Source organism: Cheilinus undulatus, linkage group 18, assembly GCF_018320785.1.
Source record: "Cheilinus undulatus linkage group 18, ASM1832078v1, whole genome shotgun sequence".
NCBI classification, from domain to species: Eukaryota; Metazoa; Chordata; class Actinopteri; order Labriformes; family Labridae; genus Cheilinus; species Cheilinus undulatus.
This window is the reverse complement of record NC_054882.1, coordinates 6,264,388-6,286,585: the sequence shown is the minus strand read 5'-3', so window position 1 is coordinate 6,286,585 and position 22,198 is coordinate 6,264,388. Positions and strand designations below refer to the sequence as shown.

The 22,198-nt window shown below is 37.3% G+C and overlaps 1 protein-coding gene across 3 annotated transcripts; it reads left to right on the top strand.

The window, feature by feature from the left end:
• Window positions 1-2,845: 2,845 nt before the first annotated feature.
• Window positions 2,846-21,669, top strand: mavs (mitochondrial antiviral signaling protein). 3 transcript variants are annotated; one of them, XM_041813544.1, is made up of 6 exons: window positions 2,853-2,923; window positions 3,460-3,559; window positions 8,080-8,202; window positions 8,901-9,093; window positions 12,336-13,075; window positions 15,820-21,669. In XM_041813544.1, the coding sequence occupies exons 3-6, from the start codon at window positions 8,080-8,082 to the stop codon at window positions 16,558-16,560; spliced, it is 1,797 nt and encodes a 598-aa protein (XP_041669478.1). In that variant the 5' UTR covers window positions 2,853-2,923; window positions 3,460-3,559; the 3' UTR covers window positions 16,561-21,669. The 3 variants fall into 3 exon arrangements, with proteins under 3 accessions (XP_041669479.1, XP_041669477.1, XP_041669478.1); XM_041813545.1 differs by lacking the exon at window positions 3,460-3,559 and having other exon boundaries at window positions 2,846-2,923; window positions 8,901-9,081; XM_041813543.1 differs by lacking the exon at window positions 3,460-3,559 and having other exon boundaries at window positions 2,846-2,923.
• Window positions 21,670-22,198: the final 529 nt, after the last annotated feature.

Here is a 22,198-nt window from a genome sequence, read left to right as displayed (position 1 = left end):
ATTTTATATTTAACCTGATTAATAACCACTCTTATCAAAGAACCAAATTTAAATTTATTTGTGTAGTAAGTAGCCCTCCTAAAAATGTAAAATCCTTTTGTTAAAAACAGAATGAAAATATGTTAAAAATAGGTAAAATGGCTTAATGATGGCAAACCAATGGTGGGAAAGGTGGTGAAATCGGATTTTAAAGGTAGCAGAAATAGGTAAAAAGGCCAAAAATTCGATAAATGTGGCAAAAAAGGGGCTAAAGTGGAAAAAATTGGCATATTAAGTGGTAAAAGGGAATTCAAAAATGGTTGAAATGGCGTTAATTTGGCAAAAATAGGTGGAAATTTAGTGAAATGGGATGAAAATTGATATGAACTGGCATAAAAGGGTAAGCTGAGGCAGAAATAGTCAGAAACTGGCAAAAATGGGCAAATTAAATTGTGAAGTGTGGTTTAAATAGTGGTGAAAGTGGTTAATAGTGGCAATAATGTGTCAACAGAGCCAACAATAGGCGGATAGTTGCATGATTTGGTTTAGAAGTGGCAAAAACAGGCAGAAAAAGAGGTGGGAAGGGTTTAAAGTTGGCAAAAAATGGGTTTTAAGTGGCAAAAATATGTTAAAATTGGCAAAATTGGTGGGAAAAGGTGATAAAAATGGGTTAAAATGAAGTGGCAACAGTGTAATTCAAAATTGTCTTTAGTTTTTTTTTTTTTTTTTTAAGGCATCTGCATCTCGCAACCCCCAATGGGGTCCCGACCCCAATGTTGAGAACCCCTTGTTTGAGAGTAGGCCTACATGATGATTATTGCAGTATTTGCTCTGTAGAAATCAACCCTACAGGTGCCGTGGCAGCATTGCATACAACTGATTTCGTCTAGTTCGTACTTGCTAGGTTTAATGTGCACTTTTAAAGGGATTTATTGGCCAGAAATTAGTATAATCTTCTTGTGTCTGATTTCACAAGTGTATCTTTAGCTGAAAACAATAACCATCGTGTTTTTGTCACTTTAAAATCAGTTCTACAGCAGAAGAGATGGCAGGTGTCCTCCAACAATCCAGTTATGTTTTAGCGCCATAGCCTACTCCTACAGAAGCCCAGAGTGGACAAAGTAGTTTTCCCCGTTTTGAGCGCGTTTAACGGCCGCAGTAGACACTCAGCCAAAGAGACCACATGAAAATACCTTTAAAGTCAGTTTTTATTAAAATGATCCAAGTTTAATAAAAATCAAATACGTATGTACTATTTCTAGTCAGTCAATGCTTGAAAAAGCAGCGTTATTGGCCTTTTATGTTTTCTGTCCCAGTCTCGCCGCTAGATGTCACTAAATCCCACGCAGTGATCCTCTACTGTACAGAGGCAGCTTTAGGAATCCAAATTAGATTGTAGAATTAACTCCAGTGTTTATGTTGGGATCAATCCAATCCAAGTGTTAGTGTTGTTTTGCACTCTGCTGCTGTTTACACATGTTCCAAAGGCAGCACACACAGGAAATGATGGATTATGGAGGAGAAATTATGGATTAGAAATGAATTAAAACTGCTATATCAGTTATTTATAGCGTTTGAACAGATCAATGATGATTCAGTGCAGATGACTGCATTTTAATCTGTGCTGGACATGAAAACAAATCAATAAGCAAAACATTTTGGCAGCAAATTAAATAAAAGTATATTTTCTTAAGTTCTGTTTAATTTATTGAGTTAGGGAGTATTTAATTGATATGTTACTTTGTTATACAACTGCAAAGAAGTTACCTTTACAGGGGTCAAATGTTTAAATCAGTTTGGCCTGGGTATTCAGTTTGAAACACAAACAAATGTACCAATACTATAATATAATAATTTTAACCAACTGTATTACTAAAGTGCAATCATTGTGTATTGATACAGTATTATGGAAGTCACATTATAAGTCTACAAATTATGAGGGAGCTATACTAGAATTTTAAATGTGGATATAATATTAATAAAATTTAACAACACTGATATATGTTTTCACATGATGGCTACAAAAATGAACTTTATGGCATCAAGTCAAATAACTACTTGTTTTAAAATATTAAGTTGTAGACAAATTTATTCACAAGTTTGGTTTTGAGATTTGGTCAATGTTTTAGTGCAATTTAGACAGTGGGTAGGAGTTTTCCTGCAATAATTGATGGATTTATTTATCTCTATTACACAATTGTAATACAATGAATGTGGTTATATTACTTAGGCATTTTTAAGTACAAATGTATACTATAGTTTTGAAACACATGCATAGTAAAGAATTTAAGTATTGAATGTTTTGACAATCTTATCAGGTGTTTAGATCTATAACAGTAGATACCAAATAAAGTACAGTTAAGAGGAAAATATATTATGTCACAGTAAAGTCAACTAATGATAGAACAGGGTTATTCAAGAGGAAGTTACTAGCTTTACTCAGAAAAAACAATGCCTATGCTTCTTTTTATTTGCCTAATGTCAGCCTCAGTGCTCCTGGATTATCCTTGGTGGACTCCCATCTTTATTTTAATCTGAAAATAATATTGTAGTTGTCCTATGTGGGTTAAATATGTTCTCCTGACATGTATTAATAACACAGTTAGTCCCCTCCTCTCTCTCTGTCTCCTACTATGTGTGAGTGTCCATGTGAACGGATTAGGATCAGGGATTAGAGACAGATGTCAACCAGAAATCGTACAGCACAGGAAATGTCACGTTTGGGGTCAAGATTAAGCACCTCCCGCCTCCTTTGATGATTTATCTCAATCTCATTGGTGGAAGAGTTGACTGGCGGCGCTGTCGTCCAATAGGAAGGCAGAACGCAGAGCACCTCAGGAACCGCTGCGCAGATGTGTTCTGGAAGTCCACAGCGCAGGCTGTAGTGAGAGTGGAGTGGATCGTCTGAGGAGTCACGACCGTTTGGACACCAAAAACAGCAAAGGTAATGACTTTCTTTATGAAATTACGATAAATTAGTTGAATTTGAACTAGAGAATGCTCTTTTATTGAATGTTTAAGTCAGTGTTTGTTTGCTTGCTAAGGAAACAGATGGATTGAGTTAGGTTGTGTCGTATTTATTTATTTTAAAGTAGCTTGTACAAACGTTAAGACTGCTAGCTTAGTTTAATTACTGTTTTGTCGCAGTGTTGATGACTTATGCAACATTATATGACAATATAATGATGTCAGTCCCCATTATCAGTGTGCACAGTCTGAATTAAGTCCCCCAAATCCTTTCAAATAGTTTTTACCCCGAAAATAAACCCTAAAAGTAGTTTTTGCATCATATTTTAGTAGTTTTCATATAGATGTCGGCCTTAAGTGTCCCCATTGTTCTTGTACAGTTTCCCCCAAGCTTTCTGAGGGAGTTGTTTTCCTCAAATAATGTGCTTGAGACTTTATTTCCTCATACAAACATGCATGTCTTGATAGCTGTTACTTTCACTTCTTGTCATATTTGCAATCTTGATTCTCTAGGCACCTTTTTATGATCTGATAGGAACGAAATTTGATCCACAGTCTGGGAAAGTCAAGGAGACGTGCAAGAAAAGGACTGCCATGACCTGACAGTTTAGAGGTCATTCATTTCTCCCCCTCCCACTCCACTTTCCTTGCCTTGTTAATCTGCAATCTGTCAACACTTTACACTTAGATGCATGCTTGAAAAATTAAATAGACATTCACTTTAGACATTTCTTTTGAACACTTAAACTACCTGAATTGTATGGCTACCGTTATGAGCCTTATTCAGACCAGCATTTATTAGTTGAATATCTTGCCAGTAAGCAATATAGATGCATATAGCAATAAACTGAAACAAATTACAGACACCAGGGCAGACATTTTGTTGTCATGTAAATGTAAAGGCTTCAAGGAGGTTCTCAAATTATAATCAAAATAGTCGCATGCTATTTTGTTAATGTAGGCACACTGTAGTTAAGCCTTACTTGCAAGGCTGCAGCTGGATCCTATTAGTCACTGTAGCGTCTTCCAACTCTTACTAAGAAACACTGCTGTGTCTCTGAATGTCTCAAAACCATCAGCGCCACGTGATGGCAAATGTCTTACTTATTAAATTTCACTTTTGCTATTTACATTCACTTCTCTGCCCACTGCAAGTTCGGTATTGTAACTTCTGATCCACTGGAAGTTTCGTGCTGACTTTTAAAATAAAAGCAGGTATAAAAATAAATAAATAAAAGCAGAAGTTTTATCTGAACGGAAGTGACAGTACAAATAAATAGACTTGAGCTTATATAGCGCTTTAGCATTGCAGGTCCCACCTACCTTTTGACTCTATTCACTCCACATTCACACACTGACGGCAGATTAGCTATGGAGATTGGCCATCAGTATTAACTCTCCCATTTATACACATCTATACCCATTTAAATGCCACTAACGTAGCAGTGGGAGCAAATTGGGGTTAAGGGTCTTGCCCAAGGACACATCAACATGTGATTGCAGGAACTGGGTATCAAACCCACACCCTTCATTATGTGGAAATCACCTACTGAGCCACAGCTGTCCCAAATACTAGTTAAGTATTTGTGCAGTAAATATGCTTCATACTAGTGAAGCATAAAAAAGACAATTTTTGCATAATTATCAACACAGAGAAGATGACTAAATGTGAACTCATTAACAGAAGATCACTGAACATCAGTGAGTCATTTTGTACTTACACTCCTCCTTCATATTTCTTGATGCACACTGGTGTTAAACACTATGTTTGACAGAATAGGCATTTCATAGCTGCCATCTACTTCTAAGTTAAGTTTTCTGATTGCACTTACGTAGCAATGCATTACTCATTTAAAGGTACACTGTGTAGTTTTTGTAGCATTTCACAGTTTAAACTTTGTAGAAATGTGGCATATTTTAAGTATGTTCAAATAATTTTTATTACCTGCATATGTGGAAATCATTTTATTTATTCAACATGTTATTCAAACTTAATGAGTGTCTCCCTCCACCATGCTTGTACAATAACACAAAAGGGACTATTTAATGATTATGCTTTTTTGTTAAGATTCCACTGGCTGCAATGGGTACCATCAGAAGTGAGCGCTACTATACAGTTAATACTCCCTATTGTACACACAAGAGAAATCTAAAAGTCAAGATCATAGAATATATCTCTGTGATGTACATCCAAACCATACCAGATTGCAACAACTATAAGAATTGCTTCACATAGCCAGTGTAGAGTTACAATTGGTGTTTGAAATGCAATGTGATGGAATTATTGAAAATGCTTTCAAAAGTGTGATTTACTGCGATGAAGTATCCAAACTAGCTCTTAGATCATAATTTGAAAAATTACTATTTCACTGCCTTGATAATCCCTAATACAAATATATGATATAACATGGAACAAAATACCCCAAAGATTTTGGACTATACTTAATAATATTATTTGCATTTTAATATATATAATGATTCATTCTCTTCCCTTGAACTTAGGACACAATAACGTGAAAGAATATCACCATTCTGAATTTGGGAGCAAATCACAATACTACTAATACTCCTTCTACTGATAATGATTAAAAAAATGATGATAATATAGAGAGAGGAAGTACTTGATTAATCCCAGAGAGAAAATTAGATTTTTATAACACCTTTGTACATTTAACTGGAAGAGCAACAAGATGCCAACAGTTTTAAGGAGGCCAGGTGAAAAAGAGTAAAAGATAATACAGTTAAATAGTGACAAATATGTTTGCATTTGCACTGTTAAATCAAGAAAGGAATGCAAAAAAGAAATATATAAATAGACAAAATAAAACAAATAAACAATGAAACAACAAGGGCTGAACAATTTGGAAAAACAATCTATGCAGGTTTTTTTCCCACAATATTGCGATTGTGATTTAATTTGCAATTATCTCTTAAGTTCCTCATCTTATTTATTTTCCAGCAAACACAAGCAACAAGTCATTCTATACAATAACCAAACACAATAGTTGATTAAACCAAGGCTGGACAATTTTGAAAAAATATCAAATTATGATGATTTTGACTTATATTGACAATTGGGTATGAATTGTTGTTTTAAAGGGAATGGTCATTTTTATGTCATTCTCATATTTAATAAGAAAAACATACAAAAATTTAGGAAGTAGGGTTTTTTAGTAGATTATTCTAAAATATGCCAATTGAATGATTGCATATGTTTTGCATAATATATCTCTTCTGCAAAAACGTTTTTAAGCTGGTATTTTGACACAAACTTCAGGTGAAAGGAATATTGAGTCTTCTGCGATTTGAAAATTGCATCAAGCCATATTGCGATTTAATCTAATTTGCGATTAGCTCTATGTTTGACTAAATCTCAATTATTTGAACTACTTATACCTGATGACAACATTAAACTGGACACAGCAGATAAACATTGGTAACTGATATCTTTCCAAATTATTTGGAGAATGGCCGATGTTTGTGAATAGGACCAATGTAACTGTTGAACCAATGCATGAATGCATCCCTGGTCTCAATATAAGCCATGTAAAGAAGCACAAAAATACAGCATCAGTTAAGAAAAGTAAATGAATAGTTGTGACTTTTAAGAAGAGATTTAAAAGAAGACACTGAGGGTTTTTTTTTCAGTTTTTTCTGAAACTTTAGAAACATAAAGTTAGATTGCAGTAAAGCAATATGGTTTAAAAACCCTGTAGTTGATAAAGGCACTAAAATTTCTGGAAAAACTTTGGAAAAAGTTAGAATAAACTATATCTTACTTAAACACTACCTTCATTATCATGAATGTAGTTTTTCTGGGCTCTCTGAAACAAAGCATTAGGCTATTTTTGTAACATTATTTCAGGTTAAAAATACCAGCAATCAATATTTTTGTAAAATGCATTAGATAGCAATGTAATAATTAGTTAAATTCACAGATTAAGGTCAAGTTGGGATCCATGATAATTAAGGTTTTATTTCACATTGCAAAATTCAAAAAACAGTCACACTAACTGCATTGGTAGTTGTAGTTTTCAGGCTCTGTCTCACTGTAGTACTACCTCCCTGTCTGACTGCACTTCTGTGTGTCACATAAACCTTGTAGGCTAATGATACAGAGAGGAAGACTTTGCTCCTTTGACATTTATTCCACATCCAGACGCTGCTGCTGTGTGACGTTTACACTAAACTTAAGCGTACTGCTCCATTTGACTTGGCCTATAATGACAGATCATCCCATGAAAACGTTCCTCTTGACTTAACCTGCCGACAGATAACTGCTCCCGACTGTTTGGGTACAAACAAAGTGAAGGATTTAAGGTGTATTCAACACAAAAATGCTTTCTGTTTGACCCTGAAAAACCACAGGAATGTGTCTGTGTGTCGGGGGTTATACTATCATGCTTCATATTTAAAATTCAGATATTAAACCGGAGTGTAGAGGTGTTTAATCAGTAACTAACCAGTCCAGGCCTGTTTGGTTTCTCCTTACTCCAGACAGCTGCAACCTTGAAATAAAGCAGAGCGTTGTCCTCCCTGTAAAAAAAAAAAGGAAAAAGGATTGAGGCTGTGTGACTCACATAATCTTCTCCTAAAAATATAGTGAGCCGGTTTGAGGCTAATTCTATTAGAATTTGTGACCACTTCCACCGCTAGATGTGTTTCCTTTTGTGCCTTTCATGCATATTTGTCTAAAGGTTGTTACTCTATTTGCTGTGTTTGCTTTTTATTGCTTTCCTGTGCACTGTTTGAAATTCTGTTGCCTCTATATTGGTTCAGGTTCTATTAAAAAGTCTTATAATGTCAATAAGGCTTGTCTCATCGAATAAATGTTTAATAAATACACAGTCAAAGATATGATGAAATGAAAAAGACAGGAAAATTTTTTTCCCTTTTCCTCCATGGCTGCAGCACGATGGCTGACCTTCACTTTCACTTTCAGTTTCATAGAGTAAAAATCCCCGAATTGATTCTGTAGTTTCCACAGATGATCAAGCATTTTTTAGGTACTTTCACATCACCCATGTTGTAAAAGAACTGTAAATGTGTGCCTGTGTAAACCAAAAATTCCACCTGGGTTAAATTTCTTTACTTAAAGTCTTAAATGTTTTTGTCTTCTTTCTCTTTTCACAGATGGCATATGCCAGGGACAAACTCTACAAAGGATACTTGCGGCGAAATATGCCAACAATTGTGTCCAAGGTGAAAGTGAGGGAAATACTACCTCATCTGCCATGCTTAACAGATCATGACAGGGTAAGTTTTATTTGGAATGAGGATCTTGAACTGTTGACCTATTTGAGTAATATCTGAGTAATCTATTGTACAGGCAAATGTAGGGCTACATGTATTTCACCTTTATTAATAATTACAGCTTGCTTGTATTGAGATATTTTCTTCAGGTGTTTTTGAGCTGATTATAGTCAAGTAGATTCCACACTTTGAGAAAATAGTGATGCAATATCTGGGTTTCAAAACAAACAATAAGAAGTATGTGGAGACCCTCTTTGCTACCTTGACCAAGCCTGTTTCGCAAATGCAAACCTGGAATTTTTGGGGAAATTTTCAAAATAGCCTACTTAGAAAATTCCCCTACTGACTTGTTAACATTACCCCTTGCAAGAGGAAGCTTTCAGTTTGCCCCCTAGTCAGTGTAGGGGTGGAGTAGGTGGGAGGATAGCAGGGAAACTTCAGGGAGAAAACCTATGCATTCACACATATAGCTCACCCAGGTAAATTCAGAACATTTTCAGGAGTTTTGTGCAGTTGTGAAAGGGCATTGTTCCAATCCATTCTGCCCCCTTTGGCCTAAATATGAATTGATATACACAGGAAAAAGTCTCTCCAATACAGGCAGGTGTTGCCAAAAGAAGGAGTTTGGCACTCTCTTTAATACCCACCATTGTGCAGGTGGAGCCAAAGACCAGGTATGACTTGTCATATGATGTTTTTAGGAGACCGTAGAGGCAAAAAGAGAGACTTACGGGAACTACGATGGCATGATGCTTCTCCTGGACTGTCTGAAGAGAAGGGAGAACTGGCCAGAAGAATTCATCTCTGCACTCGAGGCGTGTGAGCATCCGACCATCGCAGCTGAGATCAGAGCCGAGTACGAATCTCTGAAAGGAGCCAGCAGTGAGTCAGCAGGTGGATTAATCATCTCTTTGTATTACATATTTATTTTTCAGACACATAGGCTCATTTTAAAAAATGGCAGGAATATTTTATCTTCATTGCATGAGTGGATTCTACGCAAACACTGGAAAGTATTGAAATCAGCACTAGGATATCAAAACATTGCTCTCACTCCCTGTAGTCCCTACAGTTGTAGAGGAGTAACACTGGTAAAATACCCTTTTAAAGGGGGCTGTGATAAAGTGAATAAACTTTGGAATTTTTTTACTAGATTTGAATAGATCACATCACAGAAAAAATGCACAAATAAATGTAGTATTCTCCAAAAAATGCTGTAAGGACCAAATTATTACAACCACAAACAAAAATATTATTTGATGGCTGCAGTGTTTGCATAACTAGCTCATGCACTATTCCTACTGGTGAACATTAATCACAGCATATGCTGTTTGGACAAAGATCATCATTTTGGTCTATTATTGGCTCAGTGTGACTTTAAAGGCCTGAAGTTTACAGTCATCTCTCTTTACACATGCTCGGACGGTTTAAGTAGAAGCAAGCATGCAGAGATTTGAAAGGTTGTTAATACTGTTGAAGCAAAACAGCTTGTCCTTGAGGACTGACCTCCAGAGAAAATCTACAACTCCAAGCCTCTCCTGGTGGAGCTGTTGTGAGAGCAATCTGTGGGAGGATTGGAGAGTTTTGGCCAGGGAATGAAGCTCCAAATTCCAAAATATCAGCTACATTTGAAGAGATAAACATTGTTTGGAGATATATTATTTCTAACACCTTAAACCTTTATTCAAGTTGCATTTCGATTCTGAAGTATGCAAAGTATCTCAATTAAAAAGTATTGATTACTGTCATTTTCTTTTACTTTTTCACAAAACAATATCCAAGTCATCTGCTAACAGTAGCGTGCGAACACGAATGATAATCTCAGCTAGGAATACACAATATTTTCAGCATGATATTGACATTTGCAGATATTTTTGACATTTGCAGATAGTAGCCTGAAGTGTTAAATATTGGTATCTAGAGATATGAAAATTCCAGCTGGTATTTGTAACCCACATATCAGCTGTAAATATCGACCATGTAAAAAAAAATTGGGGCATTTAGGCTGGACCTACAGACCTACATCAGCTAAAGTCTTTTTCTTTGTTTACCCTCACTCTTTAAACATTAAAGTGTGTTTTGTAGTGGCCTTTTGTGCCAACATGCTCTTCCTCAGTCTTGTAAATCTATTATACATTTTTGAATGGGAGCCTGCTTATGTGTCGACCTCTTTGCATTATCGAGAGACTTTGTTGGGATCCAGCACCCATGTAAGGATGAGCATGATTTGTGTTACTTTGATTTTCTTCTTTCAGAAAACAGGGCATGCATTGTCTGCTGTAATTTCCTTCAACTTCTCACATCAACAAATGTTTTCTATGAAGATATTAAATGTCTCGGTTTTCGAACTTAGGAATGAAAATTTTTAATCGACTAATAAGAAATCCTTCTGTGGGGTAATGTTTTCATCCTGCTCCTACTAAACAGAGACGCAGGAAGAAAATAGACATAAAAGCTGACATTTTTAAGGATTTTTGGTTAGATAGAAACTGAATAGCAGAGATGGGAAAAGTCCACGACTATTGTTCTTAAGTGAAAGTACAGTTAGTCTGGTTAAATTTACTTAAGTCCAAGTAAAAGTACTGGTCTATAAATTTACTCAAGTTAAAGTTAAAAGCTAAGATAAAAGTTTACTTTAAGTACTGAGTATCTGCTGAGGAATTTAACAGTAAAATATGATCCTTCCTTATTAGCAAGAAAAACATGAGAATGGATCTCCAACAAGGTCGTTCAGGTACAGTCCCATCTCTATAATAAAGTCAAATACACAGCAAAATTAAAAGTTTTAATAAAATTCATATAGAGTTAAATTAAATACTTATACAGTATTTCAATGGTTTATACCACATGTAGTGAAACTACGCTTCAAAAATGTTAAATATTTTACAGTATGATGGAGCTGCAGCAACTCATGAAAAGAAGTGGCAAGGTGGGCAACAGGTAAATCTCATAGCAAGGCAATGCATACTGATGAAGAATACCCTCGGGGGCTACTTAAGTCACAAAAGAGAACTCTAACTCAGTGGATGACTTCATTCAGGGTGCAAATTTGTCACATCAAAAACAATCCACCAGAAATATGACCAAAATAGCCCCAAAATAGGCAACATTCAAACACAACGAAACACATCCAAACACTCTGCCCAAGAGCATGATGGGAAAATCTGCCATCAATCCCTTATTATGTGCTTAAGTAGTCAACAGAGGTGGAAAAAGTACAACAGTATTGTACTCCAGTAAAAGTATAGTTACTCAATTACAGTAATTTGAGGAAATGTAATTACTTACTTTCCACCCCTGCCAAATAGCCCACATAATGTAAATGCAAAATGCATGCATGCATTATAAGAAATAAAAGAAAAATGTAAAGGAAGAATCATTTATTATAGCCAAACAGCAGAAACTAAACGCCAAAGATATTAAGAAAAAAAGACACAGCGAAAGGCTGGGAGATATGAAATTGTGCATTCTGCTGTTTGTTGCTTTATCATGGTGTTAACCAAATAAAATAACTGCTATTAACATTTTTGAATGCTCTTACTGGTCTGTAACATCTTCCTGAGGCTAGAGCTAAGAGTTCAGGCTTAAAACTAAATTGCCTCAAAGATTAAAAGCTTTATGCTCTATATTTAGAACATTTTCTCATTTAGATGCATTCTGCATTATGCAACCTTTTAGTTTAATAGCTTTATTTACCATTCTCTTTCATATCCTTGTTTCCGCAATATTCGTTCTTTATTCACCAGAGTAACGCATAAGTATGGTTGCTATGAAGTCTATAAAGGTCTGTCAGTGTAAGGTTTTGTTTATTCATGTTCTCAAAATGCTTCAGGGATTAATTGCTGCATGTATTTTAAAGACTGAGTTTGTAAAGAGTGCAAGAGAGCAATACAAACGGTTTTATAGCTGAAAAAAACAGTAAAAAATGACAAATTAAATAGTCACACTGCAACGGATGAAATGTAGTATATGCAAGACTAAAACATTTTTGTTCTGATCCATCTCTCACAAGATTCTGGTTTTAAAATGACTGTTAAATTGGATAAATGGGATGTGATTTAATGAATATTGTCAGTGTTAGCTGAGGTCATGTGCATTCATATCAGATTAAAATAACATTGTTTGCTTTGCCCCAGATTCCAACCCCAGCTCCCCTGCGACGACTGCCGTCCGGGCACAAGTCCATCCAGCACCATCTGCCAGTCATCCGCCCATGCCAGAGAACGGGGAAAACAGTCAGGCTGCTGTTTCTACGCCAGCTGAGGCATCGACTCCTCCAGAGCCAGCAGCTCAGCCTTCACCGCCTCTCCAAGTCCCAGTGCAGCCACAGCCCCCCCAGATTCCTGCAGCCCAGGTTCCTGAGGACATCCCTCCCTCTGAGCCCACCGTTGAGCCTCCAAAGGCGGCTCAGATTGAAGTGGCTCCTCCTCCATCAACACCTCCACCTTCCCCTGCAACGCCACATACCCAAGCAAGTGCACCCCCTGCGCCTCACAGGGATATCAATTTTCACCAGGAGCCAGAGGAAAACTCTGAATCAGACGTCCAGGCCATCTCCGCTGATGATGGCGTGATCCCCGATCAAGTGAGCGTAGAAAAGGAGGAGGTATCAATCGATGATGTGGAGCTTCCTGAAGCATCTGATCCTGTGGAGCTGAGTGAAATTGATACTCCAGCCTGCTCAGACCTCCTCCAGACAACAACAACCACAGAGGCCATGCCACCACGGAGTCCCTCTCCTACTGAGAACGACTCAGACGTGGCTGATGGTGCTCCTGTCACTATGCTGACCCCGGAGAGGCGTCCAGTCCAGGACACCACCCCTCCTGCTGCGGCCCTGGAGCCTGAAGACACATCCAAACCTTCTACTACACAGGTGAATACTAAAATATACTAATATAAGGATGGTGGGATTTAAAAAGATACCCTGCACTGTCAGTCTCTGGTACTCACCTGGCAAATTTATTGAATATAATAAAATAGCATCAGAATCTCTTTTTTTCTATCAAGTTTTTGCATGATAGATTCTTTTATGTACCTGTAATAATGCTGCCATTTTTGCTTATTGAAAACATCTTTAAAAGTATTAATACTAAGTCATAGTTAGGCAAAACAAAAAAATGTAGAGATTTTTTAAGGCACTTTCTGTTTGAAAAGGATGTGGGATTAAGTCAAGAGCTTGTCTAGTCAGATTCCTTTAGGCTGCGGCATTAAAACGTCACTAAAGAAACACACAACCACTAAAGCAACAAACCAGTTTCGATCATCCATCCAATGCTACTTAAAATGCTCGTACTGGTATCAGCGAGTACATGTTTATGCACATATCCGATACAATTTTGTTCAACTTTTAATTTTGCTTCATTTTGCTATGCTATATACCGTTGGTTCCCAACCTGGAGTCTGGGACCCCCCAGGATTGACACCAAAGATCAAGGCTTTGTCTGCTCTGAGGCTGCCAAAATTAGATTTGCAAATATTGACTAAAACCATGATAAAGCAGTCATTTAGTAGTTTATGTAAAGGTATTTTGATAAGAAAAGCATGCATAGGCCTTTTTTAGGGTTTTATCAGTGAAACGGTTAAAATCAGTGCTGACTTTTGGCGGCAGTGTGTATCTTTTTCTCCTCTCTTGGGTCCTGGGGGGGTTCTGCTTTTCTTAGGTACATGTAGGGGGCGCTCCAAGGAAAATGGTTGGGAAACACTGCTATATATTACAAATTAGAAACTGTAAATCAATTCTTCTTTACTGCTAGAAAACATTGCACAAACTACCGATTTTAGAGCAGTGAAGGAAGGAGAGAAAGGGACCCACTGCAGCAGCAAAATTTGGAGCCAGCATTGCATTCATTATTCCCTGCATACATTGTTGTACATTGTTAAAAACGCTTACAGACTGGTTTTGTTGTATATGACAAGAAGTGACACAGGTTATTAAAAGTTAAACAACTTTAACCATAAATCACAGCCTCTTACGTTTTTCCTCCCATTGACACTATCCATGCCTCTGTAGCCCTTTTGAACAAGCTTTGAACTTGGATCTGACATTAAACATCTTTTTATACATTTTTTTTATCCATTTTGGATCATTATTGACTTTAGCGAACTTTCTCAGAATGCTCTGGCTGTTCCGTCATCACATCATGCTTGTCAAACTGTGCGTGCTTAAACATGCAGATCATTGTTGAGATGGCCTGACTGGAGCCTGATGGAGAGGAAGGCAGATAGAGAGACTGAAAAGGCCCCGTGAATCATTGTTATTTTAATATTTAGCAGTAGAACTCACAATTAAGAGCAGGAAAACAACTTTAAATTTCACAGGGAGGCTATGCATTACCATTCTATTCGTTGAGTCATGTTCTGAGTTCCCTGAAGGGCTAAAATAATGTGCCAGTTTTCCACACCACAGTCCAGAAAGTTTACACTGGTGTCAGAATTGGTTTTGGAAAGGAAAAATGTAAGTGTAATCAAAACCCTCAGCTGTCAAATAACCGGGGTATCAAGAGCACGTTGTCTAATTAGACAGCATTTTGAGTCTTTTGAGTGCTTGAAGAATTTCCAAAAGTGACATCACTTTGTTTAATGTTCAGAAAGCCAACTATAGAGCAATGGAAGTACGACACTAAACAACAGACTTTTATCAAAGTACATCATAAATGTCTGTTTAAGTGGAGCATTGTTGTGTTACATTATTCTCTTTCTTTAGATAACTAGTTGGAGCATTGTTGCTAATTGTTCTGAGGCATCTGATCAGGATGAGAAACATATGAATAATTTTTGCATTATCTCACTTTTTCACCCTCATGCATTTGAGCAGCTGTGCAGTAAAAACTGGAGGTGAATCTCTTGACTACGAAGCTATTCTTTCCCCAGTGAGACTATACCTGGACATCCCTTAATCTGCCACAATTTAATCATTTTATTTTCTTTATCCACATAATAATCATAAAAATCATAAACTGAGTTTAGAGTGAAAAATTCTGAGAATTTCTGAGGCCACATCACCCAACCTTAATCTTCCCTGATGGCATTTGCATCACTGGATTGTGGGGAAAAACACTTTTCAAATCCTTTTTTCTCTGTGTTCATGTTCCCTAGTTTGCCATCTTCATATCTCCTAAGCTTTTTGGCAAATTGTTTAGTTTGGATGAATTTTTAACTCATTTATTTAGACACTGGTGCTGCTCTAGTTGGGTTACTCAGGTGTGGATCAAGGCTATAATTAAACAGTTTTTCCTTGGCCCTTGCCACACACTTTCTTTAAGTTTCTGGAAACTAGAACGGAAGTATTTTCCTTTAATCTGATTACAGCTAGCAGTCAAACATCATAAAGCTTGGTATCAGCTTGGTGTTGTTCATCCAGTGGAGGAGAATCTTTTTTTTTTCATTAAAAACTGTTTACTGCTAGAAAATAGAGAATTAAATACAAAAGCTGTGCAACCAATACTGCTTTTCTGAAATTTATAATGTTTTTGTTTAAATCATTTGAAGGGATGTCACTAAAAAGCACTACACGGATTTGAAGTTCTCAAACATAAAAGCTAGTGATGACATTAGAAAAAATAAACCAACTCTATTTAAAATTTAAAAAAAAACATTTTATATCTGTTTCATCCACAGGCTGTTGAAAGCAGCCCTCAGAGAGAGATCACAGCCAACCTCTCCCCTCCGCTCGCTACTGCTGAGGAGGTGAACGACCCTCTCCTTGATGACGTGAGCGAGTGTCTGAGCAAACCCGGCGAGCTCATCAGCGTCCAACCACAGAACCATGATGACACCCCTACCATCTGTGTGCCCAGCTCTCCTTACTCTGGAGATAGTGGCCGTTTGCAAATGAGTGCAGACGCACCAGAAACTGTAATCCTCAACCCCACTCTTGCATGCTCTGCCGCCATGTCTGCCATTGTGAATTCTGAAGTGCCATGCGTGGAGAATGGCTTTGCTAACAGCCACAACGAACCGGAGGAAAATCAGTACGATTCTCCCTCTCAGAGTTTGGAAATGCAGGAGGTGCTTGAGAGCATTGGGCAAATTTGCGAGGAGCCTTCCATCCTCAACCTAGCCGGACAAAACTCACCAACACCGGCTCAAATTGTCAACGGTGAAGCAGCCAAAGAGATCAAGCCTGCCCCACTAGCAACCGCCGAGCCTACTGACTCTGTATCGGATGTAAAAACCCCTTCCAGTGAGGACTACAACCCCCCCTCTGAGCCTGCACCAGCTGATATTTCCACAGAGCCGAAGATGGTGCAGGATTCAGGGAAGAAGCCTTCTCGCATGCTGCACGTTAATACAAAGTACATTGTGGCAGCAGGAGTGGGCGCCTGTGCACTGCTGATGGCGTGGAAGTTTAAGAATTAAGGGGACTTAATGGCTTTTTAAAGGACGAGCAGATTAGGCTTTAAGGGCTTTGGAAGAAGGATCTTAAGGGGTTCTGTGCCTTATTGTAGTCACAGGCTGGGACGGCGTTAGGCAGCTGTTTAATAATTATCCATAGTAATAATAATAGCTGACTGGCCAGACCTTTGATCATGTCATTAATTTCATGTCTGTTGGCAAATTGGACCGTGTTTTATCGTTTAACTGTTAAAATAAGTGAGCCCTTTTAAAAAGAAACCAAATCTATCCTTCTTATTCTTCTAACGGAACTCAGTGTTTCTGGGTTGGGATCTCAGGTTATTTATTCGTGCACTTGGGGCAAATATGTGGTCTGTGAAGGCAGAACAAAGCTGTGTGTAAATGATAGAGATGTTTGCACTTGTCTGATAAGCACTTTGAAGATAAGACTTTTGGCTTTCATCCAGTGAGGATTAGTCTATTCAGGAGCCAGGACCTGATTACTTTAACTGGATGTGGACTGTTGAGTATCCTCTTGATTGTGGGAAATCTGGCTTCTACAGATGCAAGTGCATTGTCTGTATTTATTTGTAAATATATAGAGAAACATATATAGGTATCCAAATACGTATTTTAATAAGGAGTGATGTGTCATAAACATTCCAAAGCTCTTAAATAATGTCTTAGAAATTATGCACTCAAAGAATCAGTGAGCAAAACGCTGCACTGATCATTTCCGTTCTTCCAGATGAATCTGGGTCATTGCAGGGATGCACCAATCAGACTCTTGCAGTCTTGATACTGATACCTGGGATGTGGTTTTAGCACAAACAAAGTGTTGTGTTTAATTAAGAAGCTGTTTGCCTCATTGTGGGATTATGATAGGATCATTCCTTTATTTAAGGCTGGTTTCAGGCCAAGTTACACAGTTTTTGAGTTGTTGAGCTATGTTCAGCTATGACTTTGGCTTCCCATATTCATTAAAACAAAACAATCAAGATTAAGCAATTACTGTGCCTGTTTAGATCGTAGGTGTTCTCATGTGTGGCAAATGGGAAAACTTCTTGCCTTTACAACACTGTGCATGCTCTGCCCCTCCCACCAAAACAACTCTTATTTTAATTTAAGTGAGGAGCAGAAGGAGCCACTGCACACACACTGCTTGGTTTGAGAAGTGACAAGTTTCAGTGGGTAAACATGTTAAATAAGGATGAAGGCTATAATTAGTTTGACATTGATGCCAGCAGATATTAGCTTAAAGCAGATATGAATACTTTAACCACTACACTGGCCGTAAATATCAGCCTGTATTGGCTGTAAATATTGGCTCTTATTTGCTGTGATTATCAGTCTAACGTGGCTGTGAAAAAGGCCTATATCAACTTTAATTATTGGCCTATATTGGCTGTAATTATCAGTCTTTCTAAACTACCAATATTGGCCTAAATAATAATAATAATAATAGGAAAAACTTTATTAATCCCTGAAGGTAAATTCACAGTTTACACTCTGTTGTTGAACATGCTACACACACATAGGCTGAGTTACATGCTAACATGCACAAACAGGATCCCCATGGACATGCACTAATGGAGAGATGTCAAAGCGATGGCCTTGCTGCTGCCAGGAGCTGTTGGGGGTTCAGTGCCTTACTCAAGGGCACTTCAACAGTACTTGAAGAGTGAATTGACACCCCTCCAGCTAGCTCCAGAGCCAAATATCAGCCTAACTTGGCTGTAAATATAGGCCTTTATCACTTGTAAATACAGGCCTATACTGGCTGTAAATATCAGCCTATACTGGTTGTAGATATTGGCCTATGTTGGCTGTGAATCTAGGCCTATACAACTGTAAATATAGGCCTATACAGCTGTAACTATTGGCCTATATCAGCTGTGAATATTGGCCTTTATTTGCTCTAAATATCAGGCTAGCTTGGCCATAAATATAGCCCTATATCAGCTGTGAATATTGGCCTTTATTTACTCTAAATATCAGCCTAGCTTGGCTGTAAATATCGGCCTATGTTGGCTGTGAATATTGTCCGTAAATATGAATAAGTTTGTGGAGTTTTAGGCTGGACCAACAGACCCCATGTTAGCTTTAGTCTTTTCTTTTTTTGTCCTAACTCCTTAAACTTTTAAAGTGTGATACAGGGAAAGATAGAGGAGTGTTTCTTGTTCATCTCTTAACTTAAAAGTTTTTTTTTAAAGGGCCTACATTTATATGTCAGAACTGACATCAATATTAGCTGAAATGACCTGGGAAATATCAGCAATATCTGCAAAAATGTTGAGCATCCCTAATGTTTAATAATCATAATCTTAGTGTCAGTCAAACTCATTATGATTTTGGTTTCTACCATTATCAAGGAGCCTTTGTTCAATAACTGATTATATCCCAGTTTTAAGTCATTTGTTGTGCAGGTAGTTGGAGGCAAAGAGGCCAGTCACAGCCCAATCGGGCACTCCTGACTGGCCAGGTGAATATCTAGTCTAGTATATATGATAACTGGTTATGCAATTGAGTACTTGCACAGTAAGAACAGAGCCAGGGCATTTTTTCCTTATCGCTCAAATATCAAACAGCATCATAAACTTTGTGACTGAGAACAACAGCATGGAAAGGCAAGGGAGTATTTGTCATGATGTAGCTTTTTAGTTAGTTTGTGTTTGTTGGTGATGCTGAGTGTGAGAGTGAGTAGAGGTGTTTCTAAGGGAATGATTTGAGATTATGTTTAGTCATAGCAGCAGTTGGTTAATGTTGTGAAGTTGGTTTACAGAATGGAGCTAAGGTTAGCATGCTAGCACCCCAGGGTAGCGCCCATATTCTTGAGCTGAATATTGTCACTCAGTGCTTTAGATGTGAGTATAAACTGACTTAGCCTGTGTACAACTTTATCCCCATTTCCTGATCCAAATAATTCAAAACAATGCTATACCTATGAGATGCTATTGATGCTATCAGTCCATGTTGTTTACATCGGATTGAAGGGCATTGTGGCAGCATGGGTATAGCAATTAATCAGAGCTATGGTGACTACTAGTGCTGAGCAGCTGTGTTACAGAATTTAACCGTTTAATCAGCTTACTGCACACATACCTAGGAGAGTTTGTTTTTGATGTTGTTGAGTCGTGAATCAAGTAAGAGATTTTTTAACTGGGCAGAAGAAGTCACCTGTTGGACAAACTGATCTGTTTTCATGGTCAAACACGCAAAAAATGTTGGCATAGTGGGAGTCTTTTACCAAAAGATGTCATGAAGACAGCATTGGTGTCAGCATCAGTAATGAGCTGAACAGTTATTTTTGGCACCAGTATCAGTAATAACCCTGTATTTTACAACTTTTGCATGTCAACCTTGGAGTAGACTTCTTTGCCTGTTAAAAGAGGTTGGTTAGAGAAAGTGTTATTAGATTTGTTTGCTGTAAGGTCTAGTGTTTTGGAGAAGAAGGAGCAGAAGTTGTTGGTATTCAGAATGGAAAAAAGTGATGGTATTGGATTGATGCATTGACTGGCATGCTCTCCTATAAGAAATAATATAGTAAGGCCTGTTTTTGAGGTATATCAGATACAGTTGTCCTTAAAATATGTACAAGCAAGTGTGAAATCATATCAAACTGCTACTACTTCAGCTCTGTCCATGTAGCATTGGAAGCTCTGTGTTTTTGTCTTAAAGCAAATGGCCCTGTACATGCTGCTAGATCATCCACACGTTGGTTAATTTAAGAATTTTTCCAAATATATGCCCAGGATTTGCCTGATTGTAATCAATACCCTACACATCACTGGTGTACATATCTGATTGGTGTATCCCTTGTTCAGAATCGAGACCAACTGCTTGAAAAATGTTATTTTTTAACCAACATCACTCCTTGAAAAGAACTGTCCTGTTTCTTTCTAGACTAGAAAGCTAGTTATAACAAAATCATTAGGGGTAAATGTGAGCTATTATACATTATCTTCAAATTTAACTGAGCTTGTCTGCTTCTGTCTTGATGTGTGAAAGTAAAACTAAAATGTAGTTAGTGTAACAATTGCCTAGATTTTTAAGCAGTGAGATAAAAATGTAAATGACAATTTTGCTGTACTCTGTAGGTCTTTAAGGAACCTTCTTTGGAAACCACTGGTCCAGACAGGCAACTGTACTTTCTGGCCTTCATCCTGTGTAAATGTTTGAGATTAATTTTTATAATTCCATTTTTTTTCCTTCAAATAGAAATACGTGTCATGTTCTGTGAGATGATGATATTAAAAGAAGTGTGTTGAAATGTTTGGGCAAGAAAGGGGTTAATTCATAATGTTTTGCACATTTTAAGAAGATATTTGATCCCAAAATATGATGTGAAGATCAAATATGATAGTTCAAGTGTAAATTGTAATCTTAGTTTAGTTTAGCCCAAGTCTTATACACTTGTATCTAGCTATGCACTTGACAATCACATCAATAAACCCAAAACTAAAATGTTATTTATGGATGTACATGTTGAATTCTTTCATTGAAACTAAAGCTGCATGTTTACTCTGCAAATCCAGATACTATAACAGTGGTTCTCAACTGTTGGGCATCAGGACCCACCACTAGGGCTGGGTACCGTTTGGGTTTTCTCTGACATCAGTGCTAAATTGACACTTTTTAGAAGGTGACAATACCTAAATGTGCCTGAATAGATTCTTTAAAGAGAAAAGGGTGTTTTAAAGGTCGACAGCAAAATAGAGGTTACTATTTCAGAAATAAGATAGTAGAACCTATCAGTAAAGGATACAGGTATAACTTCTTAACGTAACATATTTCATGCCTTTCCTTTGGGTATCATGTTGGGGTGGGGGTACCGAAATGAAGCACCAAAATCTGTCTCGTAATTCAGTACTGTAGGTATTGGATGCGCTGGTGCGCAGGTAAAATGTTAGTACCAGATTTCAATTCTCATCCCTACCAACCACCACCTTAAGAGAAATCAGGACCGATATTTTAGAAATTTTTCAATCATTAGAATGTATTTAATAAAAAACATTGCAGTTTGGACTCAAAATTGAACAAAACATAAATAAACACGAGACAGGACACAGCAGAAAAGTTCAAAAATCACTTTATTGGAAAAGCATAAGCATGCATGCATCTTATTGTACTCCATTTTTCAAAGACAACAAGGAAATTTGATTGCTTCTCATGGAAATTTGGTTATTTCTAATGACTTTTCTTATTATCTTGCATGTATGCATCTTATTTTGCTCCATTTTTCAAAGACTGTATGGAAGGTTGGTAATTTCTCAACTATTTTTCCTGATATCCTGCATGCATACATCTTATTTTGCTCCATTTTTCTGAAAAATCAGGAAAATGTGTAAATTAGAAAAATAGATTAAAAAAAAGTAGAACTCTACTGGATTTTAATACTAATCAGGAAAATTTAAAAACACCAGTTTGGATTTACTGTGTATCTACTTGTGGCATGCATACATAGAGCTTTTGGCCCTTTTTTCTTTCCTGGCACATGTCCATGGCCCGCTTTTGGGTTCTGACCCGCAGTTGAGAACCACTGAATTAGAACAAAATTTCCAGCACTAGACACTCTTCAATAGAAATCCATAATTTAATCTCTTTTCTGTAAAAAGACATCATATTTGTATTATGCGTGAGAAGAAATTAAAGGTTGATATGG